Source organism: Vidua macroura, chromosome 3 (assembly GCF_024509145.1).
Source record: "Vidua macroura isolate BioBank_ID:100142 chromosome 3, ASM2450914v1, whole genome shotgun sequence".
Classification (NCBI taxonomy): Eukaryota; Metazoa; Chordata; class Aves; order Passeriformes; family Viduidae; genus Vidua; species Vidua macroura.
In genome coordinates, this window is record NC_071573.1 from 70,333,277 (window position 1) to 70,354,020 (window position 20,744).

The 20,744-nt window shown below is 46.8% G+C and overlaps 1 protein-coding gene across 1 annotated transcript in view; it reads right to left on the reverse strand.

Moving 5' to 3' along the window:
- Positions 1 to 3,604, reverse strand: part of FOXO3 (forkhead box O3) — an 88,746-nt gene extending 85,142 nt beyond the window's left edge. The window contains exon 1 of the mRNA XM_053974200.1: positions 2,646 to 3,604. Within this exon, the coding sequence (XP_053830175.1) occupies positions 2,646 to 3,239 (594 nt within the window). The 5' untranslated portion in view covers positions 3,240 to 3,604. The remainder of the gene's footprint in view (positions 1 to 2,645) is intronic.
- Positions 3,605 to 20,744: the final 17,140 nt, after the last annotated feature.

Consider the following 20,744-nt stretch of genomic DNA (forward strand, 5'->3'; position numbering starts at 1 on the left):
GGTGTTGGGCACATCTCACTGGAAACAGTATTCAGTATTAATATTTCATATATAATAATACATAAGGTAATAAGACCAAGTTCTCTTCTTCCCTTTGTTGAAAATAACAATTTTCCCACTCAGTGGCAGAGCAGAATATTGTGAAATGGGCTTGCTGCCTTCAATGATTAATTTAGCTGTGTAAAAATATTCTAAATTAAGCCTTCTAATACAGAACTATCTTCTGTTCACTTAAAGTCTCGGTGTAACTAGCAATCTGAAGAAGTCTAATGTGAAAAGCTGACATTAGTTCCCGAAGAGTTGTATTCATTACCTGTGAAGAAAACAAAGATAATAAGATATAATGTGTTTTAATATCAGGAGACTAAGAGGGAGTCCCCGTATAAAGAATGTTGCCTCTGCACAAACTAAACTACTCTCCAGCCAAGAAATTGAAATAGTCCTCTTCTGAATGTATATGCACTTGAAAAAGAAATCTTAGCCTTGCTAAGGAATTACATTTTCCAGTTTTAGATGCCTGGCAAATTATTAGCTCCTGACCTCCCCTTTGCCCCTTCCAGTATGCCCCTACCACCCACGCACAACTGCACCCATTGTTAACGTGACCGAGTGCCTTAGCCTAACTTCAGAGACAGCTCACAATCAGAGGCAGAATTTGCTGCTACCAGTGTGCCTGCATCTCCTGAGAAAGGTCATCCTAAAGGCTTGTGAGAAACTTCTGAACTAAATTATAACAGAAGAATCTCAAGGGATCCAAGTTTTTAACATTTTAATTAGCTCCAAGTACCAGTTAATGCTGCTTAGCAAAGGAATCAATATCAAATTAACAGTATAAATTGTCAGAAAAATTGTGACAGTATTAAGGATACTAATCAATGTAAGAACTTCATATTATGGCCCAAATTCTGCTTCTGCTAAAGTGAAAAGGAGTTTTGCCACCAAATTCAAAACAGTATCAGCCCCATTGTTAGGTAAATCTTTGTTTGAATAAGATATTGAGAATTAACTGAAAATTCAAAGTACCAGATAAAAATGCTGGATTTGTTATAACAGCTGACATCTAAAACCACTGCTTCTGTGTGAAACTGAACAACTTATGAAGGCACAGGCTGTCATTGGAAGATGTAACCCTTTATCACACTCTGCGTCACACTTGTAAAGTCAGATCAAAATTCAACACCTAATACACACACAAAAGCTGTAAAAAGAATGTGTGGTTTTAAAAGCCTTGTCTTCAGCTAGCCACGTCAGCAGCAAACTTTGTGTTTGTATTTTCCCCAGCCTGAAACAAGTCTGTCAACTAAATACCTCCTCTCCTATGCTTCATTGGAAGGTAAAAATCATACAGACGCACTTCAACTCCTAGCAGCAAGTCCTACTCAGGCACCAAAATACAAGACAAGGCTGCTAGTACAGAAACTGCCAGAAATGTTTCATCTATACAGTATTTCTGACCAATCTGTATACTGAAAGTTATCACCTGATCCAAATCTAGCTAGATTCAAAGAGAAAATTTAATTTCTCTGTAAAAGCATTGAACTTGCTGGCAAATTTACCTTCAGCCATCCATACAAAAACTCAGTGTCAAATGCCGCTAGTATCGGCCCTCAGCAGCAACTGAACCTTGCTGGGATTTCCTTCTGCAAACAGTATTGGCGTAAAGCAGCACCTGCATTTCTGTACAGCTGCAAGTACGTGACATTTTGGCGTCCAACAGACGCTGACAGATGAACAGGAAAACTAGAAGAAAAAAAAAGCAGTTCTGGAAATCACTTCAAATGTGCTTTACGTGCAGTTCTAGTTCTTGGTAGGCCTTATAAGACTCTTTCTTGCGGGTAAAACCCTGCCTGCCTGCAATGTGCTTTTGCACACACTGAGTAAACAAGCCACAAAACCAGAATTTTTTTTTTCCCCCTCACTTATTAAAACGGTAGTTTAGCTGCTCACTGTCGCAGTGCTGGGCAGAAAATGCTGGGCTATCATAGACAGTACTCTCATACACTGGAAACGCAGGAATCACAAACCAAGCATTCCAAGGGCTGAACAGCCAATAACTCCATGCTTTGATTAACTTTATGAAGAAATGTCAAAAGCCGAATTTCCCTCTACTGCCTCTGAGGAACATATGGAAAAAACTCTGGGGGTTTCCTTGACAAAAATAATAATGTTGTTCTGTATTTGAGCTTTGAGATGCAGACTGACCATACATAAAAGCAATTCTACTCGTTTCCGACATGAGTTACCTCTGGTGTTAATATAACTTAAAAAAAAAAAAAAAAAACCAAAACAAAACCCACACATCTTATAAATATTTTTCATTTTCCTTACTCTCTCCCTCTCTCCTTCCCTGCTTATATGCTTGTGCATCACAAAAGCCAACTCCGCTCCAGCGTGTACTCTGCCCTCAGAGTCAACAGCCCTCACCGCTTGTACACAGCAACAAGAAAGAGACAAAACTTTCCTTAATCTCTCTCTTAATAAAAAAGCAAAGCCGACAGGGCGACCACCATCAGCACGACCAGCGCCCGGCGGGCTGCTGTCGGGGCGAGCCGCCAGCACCCCGCTCCGCGGCCGCATCCTCCACGGGCAGCCCGCCCGTCGGGGCGGCGCGGCGGGAGCGCCGCGGCCCCGGGATCCCGCCTCACCTTCCACCCGGCCGAGCTGTTGCTGTCACCCTTGTCCTTGAAGTAGGGCACGCAACGGACCATCCAGTCGTAGATCTGGGAGAGAGTGAGGCGCTTCTCCGGGGAGCTCTCGATGGCGCGAGTGATGAGGTCGGCGTACGAGAGGTTGCCCCACGCGTTGCGCCGCGACGAGCACTTCCTCGGCGCCGCCGCCGGGCCCCCGCTCAGCCCCCCGCCGCCTGCCGCCGCCGCCGCCGCTCCCCCCGGCGAGAGGCTCGGCCCCTCCGGGCCGCCGCCGGGCAGCGGGGCCAGCAGCCGCGCCGCCTCCTCCGGCACGGCGGCGGTCGCCGCCGCCGCCGCTGCTTCTCCGCCCGCGGGGGCCGCGCTGCCGACGGTCATGGCCGAGCCGCCCCCCTCCTCCTCGTCGTCCTCCTCCTCGGGGATCATGGAGGCGGCGTCGGCGGTCGACTCGCCGGCGGGCTTGGCTGGGCTGGCCTGCAGCTCGGGCCTCTGCAGGGGCCAGGTGCAGGAGCGGGGGCGGCTCTGCGGCTCGAACTCGGGGTCCAGTTCCACGTCCAGGGGCGAGAGCGGGGCGGGGGGCGACGCCTCTGCCATCTTGGCCTCCCCCGCGGGCGGCTGCGGGGCGCTGCGACGGGGCGGGCGGGCGGCCGCCGACCCCGCTCCTCCTCCGCCGCCTCCTCGGTGCCGACGAGAGCCTAGCAGGCGGGGGGCTGCCGGGCGGGCATGCCGCGCTCCGCTATGGGTTGGCCGGCTCTCCGCTGCGCCCCGAGCCCCGCTCCCCGCGGGCGATGCGCACGCCGGAGCTGGGAGGCGGGGGGAGAAGGGGAGGGAGAGAGGGAGGGAGGAAAAAAAAAAAAAAATCAGATTAGGAGCCGGAGCGGCCGCGCAGGGCGGCAGCACGGGCCGGGCGGTGCCGGAGGTGCCCGCGGCGCTGACCTCCGCGCCGGCGGAGCGGCGGCCGCTCCCGCGGTGCGTGTGTGCGTTTGTTTATGTTTCACTCCATGCGGATGCAGAAGTAGCTCCAGCGGGAACCGCGCTGTATCCAGCCGGGAGAGGACCCCCTCACGCCCCCGGCGCCTCTGAGGTCGCTCCTCGTCGCTTCCGCAGATATCTTGCCTTTTAGGGGGGTGGTCCTTCGCGCCCTCCGTCGGCAGGAGGGCAGGGAGAGCGGTCTTTCGGGTTACACCGAAGACTTTTTCTTTCTTCAAAACGCCCTAAAGGGAGACGAAGTCTTAGCATACATCCAACTGCACACTAGCGTAAACCTGTCACTTTGCGGTGCCCCCAAGCCACGCGCAAGCAACCCCCCAAAATCTCACAGCCGACGGACCAGGAGACAGGAGAAGGCACCTCGGGGGCTGGTCGGTTAAAAGAAAAATAGTAATAAATCCTCCTTCTTGCAAGGAAAAAGCAAACACAACGGGAACAAATCAAATCGCCAGTCTTCCAACAGGTCCAGTAGCTTTAAGCCCTCCCTAGGGCTGCCAAAGAGAATAGGTTTTGTTCCAGCATCAACACCACATTCATAACCTCCTTGCTCCTGCTGCTGCCATCTTGACAGTTTTTTCCCCCTTCACTTAAGTCATTTAAAAAGCGCAGGCAGACGAGGCAGGGAAAGCCACATCGGGAGGGGCGGGAGGCGGCGGGGGGGGGGGGGGGGGTGCTGGATCGAAAGCCACCTCCACAACCGGCAGCAATTGAGATCCGAATTCACGGGAGGAAGAAGCAGCGCTGCTGTATGGTTCCTGCTGCTTCTGCGCCTTCAGATCCAGAGAGCCTTCCCTTTAAAGGCGAAGGATGGGAAAACGGCAGAGCGCCCGCTCCCCCTGCGAGCAGCCGGCGAGAGGCAAGCGATCCGCCCGCGCCCAGCCCGTCCTCCGCCGCAGCCCGCCCGAGCAGCCTGTCACCCTGCTCGCCGCCGACTTCCACATCCCTCCTCCTAACAACCACCGGCAGCAACACAAAGTTATAGACGCACGCAGAGAGACTCAACCAAACCGCACGGCTCGGCACGGCCCGCCCACGGGCGGGCGGAGGGCGGGCGGTGCCGCGCAGGAGCCGCCCCAACGGGGCGGGAGCGCTTGGATGGGGGAAGCCACCGGAGCTGGGCGGGTTGGAGAAGCTGCCGGCAGCTGGCGAGGGCAGCGCTTCTCTGCTTGCCGTCCCTGCGGCTCCGGAGCCCTGTCCGGCCGGCCCAGTGGAAAGCGTTCAAACCTCCCCAAGTACCCGGTAAATCTTTCCGAGAGTTGTATTAGGCCTGTTTCTCTTCTGTACTCGTTTTCACTGGTCATAAACTATTGGTGCACGAGCTGTTCTGGTAAACTTTAAAATATAGAGTCTAATTTAGTAATTCTTTGAAAACTTTCAGTCTGCCTGTGGGTGATGCCAGGAACATGTTCAGACATGTCCACAAGTGAATACAATCCCGCTGTACCTCCTTCTTGGAGACCATGCACTAGAAGAAAGCCCTCCAAAGTAGCTCACTTGAAAATGTAGTTAATTATGAGTTGAATAAAGGGGTGACCCACAAAACCAAGGAACATAAAAGCTATTAATATGGATGTAGTTATAAATACTTCACATGGCAACTTCTATGCATCAGTTCTCACCTGGCTTGATATTGACCTAGACTGTGGACTAGATTTAGTTCAACAGTAACATTGTCTCTGAGACAAGATACAGACAATAGCATGGACTGAGAAAGCAGTGTGCTTCTGAAGCTTTGCTGAATAGAATTAGGAGACAACCTATTCCTGATGTATTGCATTATAGACAAGTAGAGAGATTTGAAAACCATTCAGTTTGATTAGAAAACATCAAGACCCTGATCCTGCATGCCTTACACGTGCTGCTAAGGCCTAAGGCCCTAAGTGTCTAGTTAGGTTTTGAATTGAAGCGCCACTGAAATTAGGAATAATTTAGTGAGATTTTATTACAAGGGACAGCATTTCAGCATGCATACAATTAATGCCTGGTTGTCTAAATATAGCAGAAGACACTGAATTAATCAGAATAAATGCAGGTTCGAGTAATGGAAACAATTTTCACTGCAACTCCATTTGGGTCACAATGTTGAGTGCCTTGCTATGGGTTTTGTTGTAACATGGCCCCTACAAGAATGCAAGGCAGCTCAAAAAGACACCAGCCACTCTGCAATTGTGACACTGGCATTCATGTATATGATTTAGCAGTTGGTAGGGAGGAAAACCACAGTGGCATTGAAGAGCCAGCAACCAAGTTCAGACAAAAAGGCATGGTGAGAAGTTGCTTAGTCCAACACTACATCTCCAAGGAGGCTTTCCCTGTGGCTTTCAGCAGTTAGCCACAGAAGGCCGCCTGTGAAACTGTGACTGGTGCTCAGCCCTTTCCCAAAACTAGCTACTGCTTGGGGCTGATTTTGACCACTGCAGAAACCTCCACATGGAGCGCATCCCAAGGTTCCAGGGAAGCATAGCACTTCGACCTTGGGCTGGGTTGCAAGCAGCAAATCTAGTCCTAAATGATATTATCATCTTCATTTATTTATTTAATTGGCATTACATTACTCTACAGGCACTGCTATTAGGTCTCATTGTACTGGATGAAGGCCCTGCACGTGGTAAGAAATGCTCCACTCCCTGGCAGAATTGCAGTCTAAGTAAGGCAGGAGAGGGCGGGAGAAAGGAAATAAGTAAGTAGTAACCCTATTAAAAAGATGATGGACTGAGGCACTGAACAATTACGTGACTGTACTAAAGTCATACAGGAAGCCCATGCCAGAACTGAGAAATGAAACTGGATCACCTGAGTGCCAGCCTTGAGCAAGATTATCTGTCCTCTTCAGAATTCACTGGTATATCAGTCGCATGACCTTTATCACACGTCATGGTACCAGTTCTTCACAGCTCCATGCACCACGTGTGTGCCCATGATAATGCAGTTTAGGGGCGTAATTAAAAGCACAGTATAATTTTTCCTACACATTTTGCTTATGAAAAGTGCATGAGTAAAACAGAAAGACACAGGATGTATTGTCATTCCAAGGCCTGGGGCCTCTGAAATACACATAAGAACTGATCAAAATTGAATCTAAAGCTTGCACAATTTTAAGTCTCTTCCTTTAAGTACTTTCATGCCCTAAGGGTGGGATTTTCCAAAAGGCTCCATTTATGGGAGTTTTATCACTGACTTCAACAGGAATAAAGTTAGGCCAGCCCTCAGGCCATTTGAAAGCCAGCTCACTTACTTTGCCTACTTAGACTGCGAGTTTTTTAGGGCAGGGCTGCTTCTTCCTCTGCATCTCCTTTTATCTACTATGGCCATTCAGGCTGATGTGGGGAACCTGTGCCTATCACGGTATCTGGATTATATGGATCTGGCAGGGTCACAGTCACATGGCAGCTAGAGAAGTGCAGGTGACATTTCTGGCTTCACCTCTCACACAAATATCTTAACTGCAGAAGCAGGGTTGGAGATAAAGTCACATGGGGGGGTGGGAGACCTGGAATTTCTTGTCAGTACAGCATTATGGACATCTCCTGTGAAGTGTACTGCCGCTCAATAAATGAATGTTATATTGCGCTTATGTTAAACAACAGCTGCATTGTCTACACGGACCTCACACAAACAAGCATATCATGGGTTGTTTTGTGAGGCACCTGCAGCCTGGTCTCTGAGAAGTTTGTCCCCTGAAATAACCCTGTGTACCCCTCCCATCCACACCGTGAGAGAGTGTGTTTTTGTTCTTCCCACAGTTCCCTATTGTGTCCTTTAAACACAGACTGGGCAATAGGCAATAGGCTTTGTGGTTGATTCAGAGCAACCTGGATGCTGATGATTAGAAAGAAATGTCATTTATAAACCAGCCAAATTCATACCCTGAGACTTTAACTTTTTGGCACAGTTTGGCTAAAACTGGCTAATGGGTTTTGCAGTTGTTATGGAAAGATTGGCCGACTGGCAGACATAGAACAAGGTCCAAATTGTGCCATGGAAACTTGATGGGTTTGCCAAAGATGGCCACAGATTTCTAACTATAAAATTTTCCCTGAAATGATGAACAACAACTTAAAGATCACTTCAAACTGGCTTCAAACTGGACTCTCAGCATTATTTATGAAGGCTGCAATACTGGTATTACCCTGATATCCCTCTTCTTAATGTCCCATTGAAGGAGCATCTCAGTTTCCATTTTAAACCAATAGCTAAATTCTTGATGTGCCGTGGATATGACCCAAATATATTTTGAGGCCCAGGAAGAAAGGTAAGAGGTGGGGAAAAAGCAAAAAAAATGCATATTTTAAACCCTTTTAAAAAACCTGTTCTTTAGGCTGAGATTGCTCAAAAGCTTGCTTAGAAATTTTTAAATACTCGGGGGTACATGCAGTTCTTGAGTTTATGCTATTAGGGTGCAGTCGAATTGCTGAGACACAGCAAGAAATTCCACTTTTTTTTTTATTATTATTATTCACCTTGGATTATGTGAAGGAATTTTGACTTGTGAAGATGGACAGCTCTCTCCCTTAGCTTGGAGCTGGTCCGAGTGTCCAAACGCCGCTCTGCCCCGCCACTGACTCGTCGTGCAACGCGGCCGTGTCCACTTAAGGCCGTCTCGGTTACCCCACGTGCGGTTAATTATACCCACTTATCGCTTAATTGCTCCATCATTATAACTTAACACCTTCCTGCGCCCACACAGCGCGGGGAGGGGGAGCGGCGGCGCTGGCCCCGCCCCGGCCCCGCCCCCCGACGGCCCCGCCCCCGCCGCGGCCCCGCCCCCACCAAGCTAGGCTGCGCCGTGCGAACTGAATGATGTCATGCTCCGGGGCCGCGCGTGACCGCCGGGGCCCGCCCTCGTCGCCCATTGGCCGCCGCCCGTCGCCCGTCAGGCCAGCGACGCCTCCCATTGGCCGGCGCCTCCGCCCCGCCGCCGCCCCTCGGAAAATAATAAACAATCGAGTAAAATGCGGCGCGGGGCGGGGGTCCGGGCGGGCTCCGCGCCCCCTCCCGCGGAGCTGCCTGCAGCCAGAAAAGCCTTTCCTGAAAGTGCCGTGGCGTTCGCACGAAAATTGCCTTCAGCCAGAAGCGACTGCTGCACTGAGGACCGCGCAAAACCATCTCTCGGCTTTCCCCGATCCCCTTGTCTCAAAGCTAAGTTGTGCCAAGCTGCAGGTGCCCTCCAGATGTGGGTTCGAGGCAGTGGAGAGCTGCGTGTGGTGGGAGGGGGAGGGACTGGGTGGGTACGTGTCTGGCAGCCAGGTGTGCCATTCCAGAGTGCCAAATGTCTAGAGGTAGGGCACCGACAGGGAGACCTGGAAGCCACACCTCTGAAACAATGTCAGTGTCGTTTGTCTTCACGGGACAAAAAACGTCCCCGAGGTGACTGTCCTGTCTGCATGGCGCTGTGCAGCGGTGCATCCTCATACCTTGGCTTCGTTGTGGTGGTGCTTACACAGCACAGCCCTAAAATAACTACCTCTCACAGCCCAGCTTCCCTCTACCTGCAAACAGAAGGTGTGCTTGTACAGCAGGGGATTTAATCGGGGATCAGGTGACGAGAATGAGGGCTGCAGGAAAGGATTTACCTTTTCTCAGGCTCGCAGCCTGGCCTCTCCTTTTGACAGCAGGTGCCCAATACGGCCTATTTCGCTTCCTCCAAAGAATTAATTCTTTTCTTCCGTACGTGGCCCCTGGAAGAAGTCTAAGCACCTCCCTCATGCTGTCATCCTGTATTTCCAGTGATCACAGCACTTGTTCAGGAGCTGAAGATGTGGCTCCTGGTCCTTTTCCCAGGACTTTGTGTTTTCTTCTTTGACAGATGTTTGATGTAAAGTACATAGAGCACACTTTCAAAAGGGGACTGAAATCCACGGCTGCTCCCCTCCCTTCCCCATGGCAATGTTATTACTGCTAGGTCATGGCCTCTCCTTGATTGCTCCCGTGAATCCCGAAGCCCCACCCTCTCCCCCAAGCAGCAGTACGGGTTCAACAGGCTGGTTGGAAATGGAGTGTGTGTTAGGCTAGCCTGCCTCCCTAGTAAAATACTCCTCGGGAAGGTCAGAGCGAGGTATCTGAACCCCGGCAGGCGGAAGAAGGAGAAAATGACCTCGTGTCACCTGGTGTGAGGGGCACTACCAAGGCACACAGGGGGAAGGAAATCTCCCCTGGGGAGTTGAGGAAGGGTTCAAAGGGGCTGGTGAAGTGTTAAGCAAAAGCAGTCAGCGGCTTAGCACATGGTGGAGAAGTCGATTATAAACATTTGCAGCTGGTTCTCTCTCTCCTTCCTCGGAGGAACTGGGTAACTGCTGACTCAGGAGCTGCATCAAGTCGGAGGAATGAGAAGGGGGTCATGTTTCCCGAGTGCCTGTACACGCCGCAGAGCGATGGGATAGCGCCGGGCACCTCCTACCGCCTGTCCCGTCTTGGAAAAGCGATCCCAGCAGCGTGCTCTAAGAAGCCAGAGCCTATTGGTATGTGTTGGATGTGCTCTGAGCAGGCTACGCAGCCGGAGCCTTGGGTCTCTTCTTGCATGGAAACGTGTCCGAGCTACGAATTCCAGCACTGGGTCCGGGGGAACACAGGCACAGAGCTGCCCAACATGGGGTGGTTATGTGTATGTGAAAGACAGAATATCCTGTATCTTGAGATGCTGACAACCTAAAAATAGGACTTTATTGCCTCAGGATTAGGCATCTAATTAGGAACAGGGGATTTTGGGAGGGCAGTTCTGAACTTTAATGCCTCTGTTCTGCCCCAGTACCGTTCTGCTGTTAAAGACTTTACATTCCTTGCAGCTCATGTGAACGTCACTCAAACATGCTCAGGGCATGCAGTTATAGCAACTGCCCTGCAAACTCTTCCTGGAATCTGAAAAGTTGAATTCTTCCATTTGCACACACCCTTGCCTGCCTTGCAAAATCATTTCCTTCAGTTTAGCAAACCAAAACTTCAACTGAAGTCATTCACTGCCAGTTTACCTATGGAAAGGCAATGGCAGCAAGAGTGAGACCAGATTTTATTGGTTTTTAATTTTTTTTTTTTTTTTTGGGATACCATTTTGGTGAACCCATCTAATTGAATACATGCCGGTCTGCTAAAGAGCTTGCTGCTTCTAAATACAGTAGGTACTCTTCATAATAGACCTGTCTAGTTTAAAATATAGGTAGAGGTATTATAAACCTTGTTTAGCCAAAATAGACTTTTTTTCCTTGGAAGTAAACAGGGAAAACTAGGGGAGGAACTCTAGCTGAGGTCTGACAGATGTTCAAGTATGTGAAGCTTAAAGAGGAACGTGTGCTATTCAGTTTGCTCACGGAGCCTTTGTGACCTGTGTCTTCACAGTAATGATGACACAAGCTTTTTTGAATAAAAGGGACAAATTAACTGCCGTGGCTAATTGCACCCTTGCTAGCTTGCTAACCAAGGACACCATTTGACTGTGAAAATTGTTGGTGTACCCAAATCTTTCAGCTGGAGAGAATATCCAAAGTGAGAGTGTTCCCATATTAGATTAGAAGGGTTATTTTAAAAACTTCCTTTAATTGAAAAATTAAACACTATTTTAAAACTTTGCTCTAAAACAGTGGTGCACTGCTTTGAAAAATTAAGATCATATGGAATCATTTGTTGCTTTTCAATATGTATTCAGTCTCTGGTGCAATTTTATGTACTCACTAATGCATAAAGTCTTTTGGAGCAGGAATAAAGCACCACAAAGCATGATTTAATGCTATAGGGTCACCAGATCTGTTTCACATTACTGCATGTTTCAATCTGCTGAAAAGAAGGGGTTGTCCCCGAACCAGTGAAACAATGATGGGGAAGCAGGGGGGAAGCCCATAAATCTAAAACACTTTGGAAATATAGTGCACATATCAAGAAAAACTTCTGAAGGATTCAGTTGGGATTTGGCTGCATAAGAGATTAAAATTATGTAAATTTATATTAAGAACAGGAAAGTTAAAGTCAGTATTAATAGTACAACACTTGGTTGCAATTTAATGTGTCTTAATAAATCACATTTCAAACAGTACAGGCCCACATATGCATGTGACTGTAAGAGAAAATAAGAGCAAGTAATCTGGGAGTGCACAAAAGTGCTTTTGTTTTTAGTTCTGTGGTCACTGGAAGTGCCTATTCTTGTGCTTATTCACAAACACCTCTGGCTCCTTCTTCCAGAAATCCTATCCAAACATATCTGTTCTGACTTCATTAGAGGACTTTGTGCTTTTGTTCTTTTCATATGACTTGTTCAGGGTTCAGTCTTACAGTGTCACTCCTCTGGCAAAGGACTGAGATGGGTCCGGTGCCTTCGCTGCTTTTTTTTTTTCTTCCTTTTGCTTTCTTCCCCCCCCCCCCCCCCCCCCCCGAATGACAAGCTGTGGGGCACTTTTTGCTCTCAGGGCTTAGGCATTTCCCTTTCACTGGTTCAGCAGGGATCAACAAGAAGAGGCCAAGTCTGACAAGTAAACCTGCATGCATGGTTTGAGCCACCTGGCAATGAACTCTGCAGGCATAGGAGGCAACCTTTCTGCTTTTATCATGAACCTGAGAGCAGTATAACTGTCTGGCTAGTTATAATTTAACAGAAACCCCATTTTTCATCTCGCTGTGGTGGTATGCTTTCTTTTAAATGTCATCTGTAGAGTCTCCCAGTAAGTGGGAGCTGCAATTTTGCTTTGTATTTCTTACAGATACTAACAAACACTAGTCCACCAGGTTACTGAATAGGAGCCGTATTCCTTCTTAGAGGCCTAAGCATGCTAAAAAAGAGTTTGCCATAACTTTAATACTTCAATCAAAATATTTTTCAGTATATATTTGTCATTTATAACCAATAGAATAATTGACTGGTTTTTTTATTAATTTTGAAATCTTATATTTTCAGCTTTATTAAGTAAGTAAATTAATCTTCAGCTTTCCTGTAGCACTGGAGCTTGTTCATCATGGCTGTGCCTTCCATCATTCTTTAGTAATTGATAGTAGTAATTTCAAATCAGTTCAGATCTTTTGTTCAAAATAAACAGAGTATGTATTTGTCTTCTGGATCAGCCCCTTAATGTGACCTCTCCTGTCTGCTCAAATTATAGTATCAAAATAAAAATCTTCAGAAAAATGGAGCCAGTTGAATGAATACATCATCAGTATTAAAACCAATATCATGAGGAGTAATTGCGGTCTTCAATTAACTTTCACCCAGATCCTATATCTTACCCATTGGAAAATCTTAAATAAAATCCTCTTTAAAGTCCTTTCAAGCTTTTTCAAAAACAGTTGTCAGTTTAGGCATATATTCCTACTTTAACTTGTATGTATGTTTGTTAAGACTATTGCTTGTCTGTAGATGGCAATAGCATTACAGTGCTCAAGTAGCCCCCAGCCTGTGATGCTGGTGAGCATTAAGTTTGAGAATGAAGAGGAAAAAAATATCTTGCCTTTTTCTTTTCTGTTTGTTTGTTTTTTTAATGTCTGCAGCAGTGGCAATGTAGTGGCTGTTCTACTTGCAGGAATGTTGGGACTAATCATGTGAGAAAAGATCCTGGAGTGATGAGGCAGCATATTTCCCATGTCTGAGGTCAGGATTTGTTCTGTGAAGCTGACCTTTAAAACAGCCTGAAAATGAGGAACGTGGCACCAGAGAGCAGAGCAGGAAGTATGAAATTATGTAAGATATGTTTCTTCTGCATATGAAATACTTTTTTTTTTTTTAAGTTCCAGGTTTGTGATTCAGCATTTTCTGCCACTGAGAGATACAAGAAAGGGGAAAATTCTTTTGCAAAAAAAATAAAGTCCCTATTGTTCTAATCAAAACCTAATAAAATATTAGCCATCAGGTATTTTTGTTCCCTTCTGATGAGCTGGGGTTGAGATTACATTTTCCCAAAATCACTCTCCCCTCAGCCTCCTGATCTGAGAACCCTGGAACTGAAGACAAAGTTTTATTTAGGCACAGCTTGGGCACCTTTTCTATATATAATCTGTGTGAAGCGCTTCCAACTTTGTTGGCATTGGATTCCTGGGTGACTGCTGTTTCAGCTCTGACAAGCAACTGCAGGACAGGCCTGTAATGAGGAAGCTCCAGGGTGCTGGTGCCCAGTGGATGTTTGGTGCAGGACAGGTAGGTCAGGGACCCCCTGGGGCTAAAGCATCAGCTTGGGTGAGGTTGCCAGCCTGGGTTTGATCCCAGCTCCATGGTGATGCAAGCCCTAGACACAAGCTCTCCTCTCTGAGCTTATGCAAAAGTGCCTTTACTGCCTTTTTTTCCTTCTTGCCTTTTTGCCCTGTGCCCTTTCCCTTGTTGAGATGCATGAGGTTGCATTAAGAGGTTTGATGCAACTGCCAGATGCCCCAGCCTGTTGCTGCCTCCCTGGTCTTAGAAACACTGCTGATCTGATTGGAAGCAGAAAATGAGGGAGCCATTTCATCTTTCTCCCTCCTTGGAGACTGGTTCTGTGTTAAGATGTCATTTAGCTCTCTTGATAAAAGGAGGTGTCAGTGGTGAGGAGCACTCCCAGATAGTGGAGCTCAGCTGGGTCCATGGAAAGACTGGTCCCTGGCACAGTGTTGGCCTCAGGATGTTAGCATTTTCCCAAACAATTCCCAGGTATCTGTATAAAAAGTGTGCAGTCACTACACTTCGGTGGGTAGGAGGGTTTAACAGCTGCCTGTACACAGCCAGTCTGTGCCCATTGGCTCATTTATCCCTATGGATATGGTCTGGGTGTGCCTGGGGTGATCTGTGCTCAGAGCAGAACCCTGCAGAAGGGCAGCCTTGCTTTCTAGTGTTGAATTATGTCATGGGGAAGAAGGAAGACAGCCTTGTCATGCTTTCCCTTTACCTGCTGAGATGGCAGCACCAGCAGAGGTGACTGATGGCTTTTTGGTTGCTCCAAATGCCAGACAGAAGGAAGCAGGCTTGCATCTGCCTCAGACTCTGAATAGATTTTTTTTAAGAGTCCTAAGGGACAAGCAAATGGATATAAGCACGTAGTGTATTTGTGAGACCAGCACTGAGATGGCCTGCATGTTATAAATTGATGTTGAAAAATGGGTGGTGGAACATTAGAGCCACACAAAATGATTCAGAGCCTGAAGAAAATGCTTCGCAATGGGAGACATGAAGCACTTTGTCTCTTTAGTTTATCAAAAAAGGCTGAGCAGAGAATTGATTATGATGGTGAAGGAACTTCCTTGGAAGAAAAATACCAGGTACTGAAAGGCTCTTTAATCTAGTAAATTATGGGAATGTGTTTCAGCAAGCTGAAATCAGATACATTCATATGAAAAACTGGGCACAAATTTATTGGAATGAAGGTGGTTAATCACCATAACAAGCTGTCAGGGTAGTTGGAACATTTTCCAGATGTGCCCAAGCCAAGACAGGCCTGTTTCTGAAGGGTGTGCACTAACCACAGTTAAAAGCATGGGGGACGCTGCAGTCAAGTCTCAGGCAAGGTAAACAGGTGAGGTTTGAAGGACTGTGATGTGTGACAGGCTTGACTAACAGCTCCTAAAGGAGCTGTGAAGATCTAATGGTTCCCATCTGTCCTTAACCTCTGAGAGACTGAGAAAAACAGCACTTAGCAGAAAGTGGAAGGGAGGAATCAGAATGACAGCCTCATCATTGGCACACTCCTGTGACCTCTGTTTCTGGAAGGACTTTGTCTTTCACCTGCTTGGGGCTTTACTAATGTTTGCTGTACTGCCAACACAAGAACAACCTTTCTCCAATCCACAAGCTCTCTTGTACAGATTGGCATCAGCACCTTTCATTTTAGGAGAGCATGAGTAAAAATTTGTGATGCTCAGCAGCTCAGTGGTAGCTAGGATAAGTAGTTTCCTTTTTCAGTTTTTTTTTTTTTTTAATTCCATCTTCATAAGCTTTGGTCTTGCCTGTTCTTCACACCTCCTAGTTCCCCTAGTATCCATTTCCTTGTATTGCCTTTGCCACCAGACTCAGTGTATTTTCCTGCATTGATAATACGTGGTGCAGGATGTCTTGGAGGATGCTTCCTACCTATAATTTGACAAAATAAACCCTGTCATTCTTGCATAGATTTCACACGAGATGGGTATGTCAGTGATGTGCTGTGTAGATAAGAGCTTGTCAGGAACTTTTTGATAAAGTACCTTTCATCCAGAAGTACAAGTTTGTACCTGCTGTAGCTATTGACAGAAACACACTAAGGTATCTCTGCAAAATACCTGCAGTCTATATCTTGAGAAGTGCCCTAATCTAATTTTAAAAACAAGGCTTCTTTTCCAGAAAACCAGTTGGTGGTGGAAATCAGGAATTTCTTATCTCCTGTTGCCTTTTCTGGGGGTCCCAGTGCTTTCCTGCTTATTGCCATCTGCCAGGGATGATGCAAGTACTTTATACTCTCAAGCCCTAAGACAAGTTTGTTCACTTTTCCTTGTTCCAAAGGGCAAGGTACAAAGTCAGAGCTGAAACAAGGCAAATGATTTCCACACAGCATCCCTATCTTCAAATTGGAGAGACGTGGATTTGAAAGGTGAACTGTTTGGTAGATAAGACATTGACTGGATGGATGCAGGCAGAGAGTTGTGGTCAAAGACTCTATGCCTAGGTAGAGGCTGGTGCCGAGTGGTGTCCCTTGAGGCGCTGTCTCTTTAGTGTCTTTATTAATGACAGTAGGACCAAGTGCACCCTCAGCAAGTTTGCAGATGACATAAAGCTGAGCGGTGCAGTTGACACAACAGAGGGAAGAGATGCCATCTAGAGGAAGCTGGACAAATGGGAGAAGTGGGTGCATGAGAACCTCCTGAGGTTCAACAAGTGCAAGGTGCTGCAGCTGGGTCAGGGCAATCACAGACAGTACGGACTGGCAGAAGAAGTCATGGAGATCAGCCCTGTGGAGAAGGACTTTTGGGTTCTCATAGATGAAAAGCTGGACAGGAGCAAACAGTGTACACTTGCAGCTCAGAAAGCCAAACGCATCCTGGGCTGCATCAAGAAGTGTGGCCAGCAGGTCAAGGGAGGTGATTCTGCTCCTTTACTCTGCTCTCTGAGTCCCCACCTGGAGTGCTGCATCCAGCTCTGGGGTTCCCAGTACAAGATGTGAACCTGTTAGAGTGAGTCCAGAAGAGGCCATGAAGATGATCAGAGGGATGGTGCACCTCTCCTGCCCAGACAGGCTGAGTGAGTTGGGATTGCTCTTCTCTTAATGGAGCAGAGAAGGCTACAGGAAGACCTCATTGCAGACTTCCAGTACTTAAAGTGGCTTATAAAAACAAAAGAGAGAGGCTTTTTACATGTAGTGATAAGACAAGGGGGAACGGTTTTAAGCTTAAAGAGGATAGGTGTAGATTAGATGTTAGGGAGAAATTCTTTACTGTGAGGGTGGTTAGACACTGGAACAGAGAAGGATGAACACTGGAACAGAGAGGATGCCCCATCCCTTGGAAGTGTTCAAGGTCAGGCTGGATGGAGCTTGAAGCAATCTGATCTAGTGGAAGGTGTCCCTGCCCCTGGCAGGGGGGTAGGAACTAGATGATTTTTAAGGTCCCTTCCAACCCAAACCAGTCTATGACTCTATGAATGAAGGGTTGGAGTTGTCATCCAGTTGTCATGCAGTTGTTGTTAATATCCACAAACCATTAACCTGGTTCATAGACTCTCTAGAACATGGAAGTTAGAAGTAGAGCAGGGTTTTGAACTTACATCTCCAAATAGTGAGAGTCCCAAACTTACTTTTATGTGGGGAAAAAAAACCCTTTGAAGAATAAGAAATGTTGGGGGGTGATGGGGGTCGTGTTTGTTTTAGATTTGGGGTGTTTTTGGAGGACACACAAGAAGTTTTCCAACCAGTTTTCCTGAAGCCCCCATACCTCTGGGAAGCAACAAAAGTATCTGCATGAGCAAAGAGCTCCAGCACAGGAAAGTACAGAGGATGTAAGAAGAATAAGGATTTAGCTGGAGTGATGGAAGTGGTGAAGTCCTGCAGCCACTGATAGGCTTTTCTGTAAAGACTGCAGTTGCAAACAGAGCCAGGCAGGAGCTCATCCAGACTTTAAGAAACATTTAGTTTTAGAATTTAAGAACCCATGTTTTAGTCTGAACTGAACCCATGAGTCTGAAACTTCTTTAAACTCTGGATGGATTTTGCTTTTAACCTTATCCTGTAGCTTGGATCCATTTGTTTAGTCATTGGCCAGATGAAGGTTATTCTTTGTCTCAGAGAAAAGATTTACCTTTGCTCTCTGTCTCACATTAGCTTACTGTTGTCCCCACAGTTCATCTGCTTTTATATGCATATCCTGCTGCTAAATGTGGATAAAATTAGCAGATAGTCCTTTTAGTCTCTTTCCTTTCAGCTTGTTGATTCAGTCATATGCATGGTAATGTGTAACTGAAGGATGTTGGCCCTGCCCAACCGGCTTAGATCTCACCTCTAAGCCTGTACTCAAAAAACCTACCTATTCTGAGCAGCATGGGAAGCTCTCCAGGGCCCAGAATGTGAAAATTAATCAATTCTTGTAGAAATGTTTCTGTAATGCTGTGGAATCCAGCCAAGAGACATGATGAATGTGAAAACTGTTTTCTAGGACATCCAGTTTCATTTAATTTTGTCAAGCCCATAGAACTTTTCAGCAAATGTCTGTATCCTTCCATCCTACATCCTTTTGTGATGTGGTTACCCTGGCAATCCAGCTGACTTTCCAGAAAAGCCAGCTCCATCAAAGTTCATTGACTTGCTACATTAAAGGCCTTCAGTAGGCTTCAGCATCTATTGATGCCAGTTCTTTCATGGGCTTGGGCTGTTATGAGAAGAGATCTGCAGAGGGGGTTATGCTCTAGCATGCTTGATTGGAGCTGATTTTTTTTCCTTGTTTCTTCTTCACTCTACATGGACCAATAAACTTGAAACACTGAGGTAATTTTTCTGCATATCATCAGACTTCTGTTCCAGCAGATTCTTTATAGGGGCAAAGTGTTCCAGTAAAGGTCTCTTCTTATGTACCTGCCTTCAATGTACTTGTGCAATAGTTTGACTTGAAAAAATCTCAATATAATTTCTTCCATTAGGGAAGCCACAGAGGGACCAATGTTTAACAAGCTCGTTTATATTTTCCACTTGAATTTAGCAATCTTTTAACGCTTGAGATTAAGAAATAGAGCCTAAAATGTACTTAAGTATGCAAGAACACTGGGCATTGAAATGCCTGACTCCCTGAGTGCCACATGGAGTGCTTGCATTTTATGGGGGGAAAGTTTGGTGCCTCTGAAGAACAGAACCTGAACACATAAGGAGCTGCTTGCACCAGTCAAGAGAGGTATGAGCCTGGAAGGGGAAATCACATGGGGAAGACCAAGCAGACAAGAGCTGCTCTCATGATAAAAAACAAACAACAAAATAATTTTTAAAAACCCAAACCAAACAACAACCCATGAAATGTTAAACAGACGTTGACACATCCCCTCTAGTACCTTCCAGTTTCTTTGCTCATGTTTTTGGAGAGGATATAGTCCATACATTCTCTTAGGATGTCAGTGGATAGGATTTCTGTAAGCTGAGCCCTGTGAGAGGAGGAGGAGGAGAAGTAGAGACACTGATAATGAAGGGGTGGAAGAACAGGACTAAGGGAGCTTCTTGAAGCTCTTAACCATAGTAAGCCCAAGAAAGGGCCATTTTTTTTTATAAAGGCATAGTCCTGGGGGTATTTTTTAGGAGCCTGTCATAAGCTAAATCCTACAAGTGCTCTGGATTTCACAGCATTGGGATTTTAGGCTTGTACAAAAGCCAGACTCCTCCAAGTCTGTTGCAGATATTGTGATTTTTTGAGAAGAGGATCCCAGCAGAAGACAACCACAATAGAGAGATTTCTTCACTGAGATAGGGAGATACAACTCATCAGCACAGCTGCCCTTGAATGTGGGGAATTCACAGCTGCACCTGAAATTGTGCGACTCACCGTTTCTCATAAGAACACCTGTATGTGCAATGAGCATCCCAGAATTATTTCAATCCCAGGAACAGGTGGCACTACCATCTCAATTTGCCAGAAAGTCTCCACATGCAGGGGCAGCAATGACCCTCACCAAGAACTTCTGCACCCCAGGGTGGAGACAGCCTTTCACCACCCAGGCAACATGCTGCCAAATATATGCTAAAAATGATGGGTTGGAGACAGGGATCCAGGTGGTGTCACAAGGTAGCCATGCAGAAGCCTTCCAAAGGTTTTTTGAGGGCCTGCCTGTGGCTTTGCTCGAGAGCACACATGCCCTGTACCCTGCACCAAAGAATCCTGCTGGTGCTACGACTGGGAGGATTCAGCTTGAGCAAGGCAGCATCTGGCTACAGGGAGAAGGCTGGGATAGGATCAAGCAACATGAAAGGGGTCACAGCGCCAAGAGAGTTCAAGAAGTTTGGACAGTACTCTCGGACACATGACGTGACTCTTGGGGATGGTCCTGTGTAGGGCCAGGAGCTGGACTCAATGATCCCTGTGGGCCCCTTCCAACTTAGATTATTCTGTGATATATGGCAGCCCAATTTCAAGGAAGCCCTTTCTTACCAAAACCAAGTTATAATTGATTGGTTGTGTATTAAAACCACATCTGTTTAAAAACATAAATCATGGTGAAGGTTAGGTCATCCCTGTCCTGTGGAAGGCTCTGCTGCCCACCTGCCCCACACCTCCCTGTCCAGCAGCCACCCTGCAGCCCCTTACGACGTCTCTGCCCCCCATTTTTGTGTCCAGCCTGCCTGACATGGGACACAGGGCTGTATCCCATGCTGGGAGTGTGGCTGTTTGATATCTCCCTTAGTTTTGGGTTTGCTTTTTTTTCCAGCACTTCACAGACATTTTCGGGTTGGAGGAGGCCTCTGAAGATCATCCAGTCTGAACCCTCTGCCAAAGCAGGGTCACCTAGAGCAGGTGACACAGGAACATGTCCAGGTGGATCTGGAGTCTCTCCAGAGAGAGACTCTGCACAGCCTCCACGGGCAGCCTATTATAGTAACATAAAGAAGTTCTACCTCATGTTGAGGTGAAACTTACTGTGTTTAATTCATGTCCATTGCTCCTCATCCTGTCACTGGGCAGCACCGAAAGTAGCCTGGCACCATCCTCTTGGCTTCTGCCATCGAGACAGCCTTA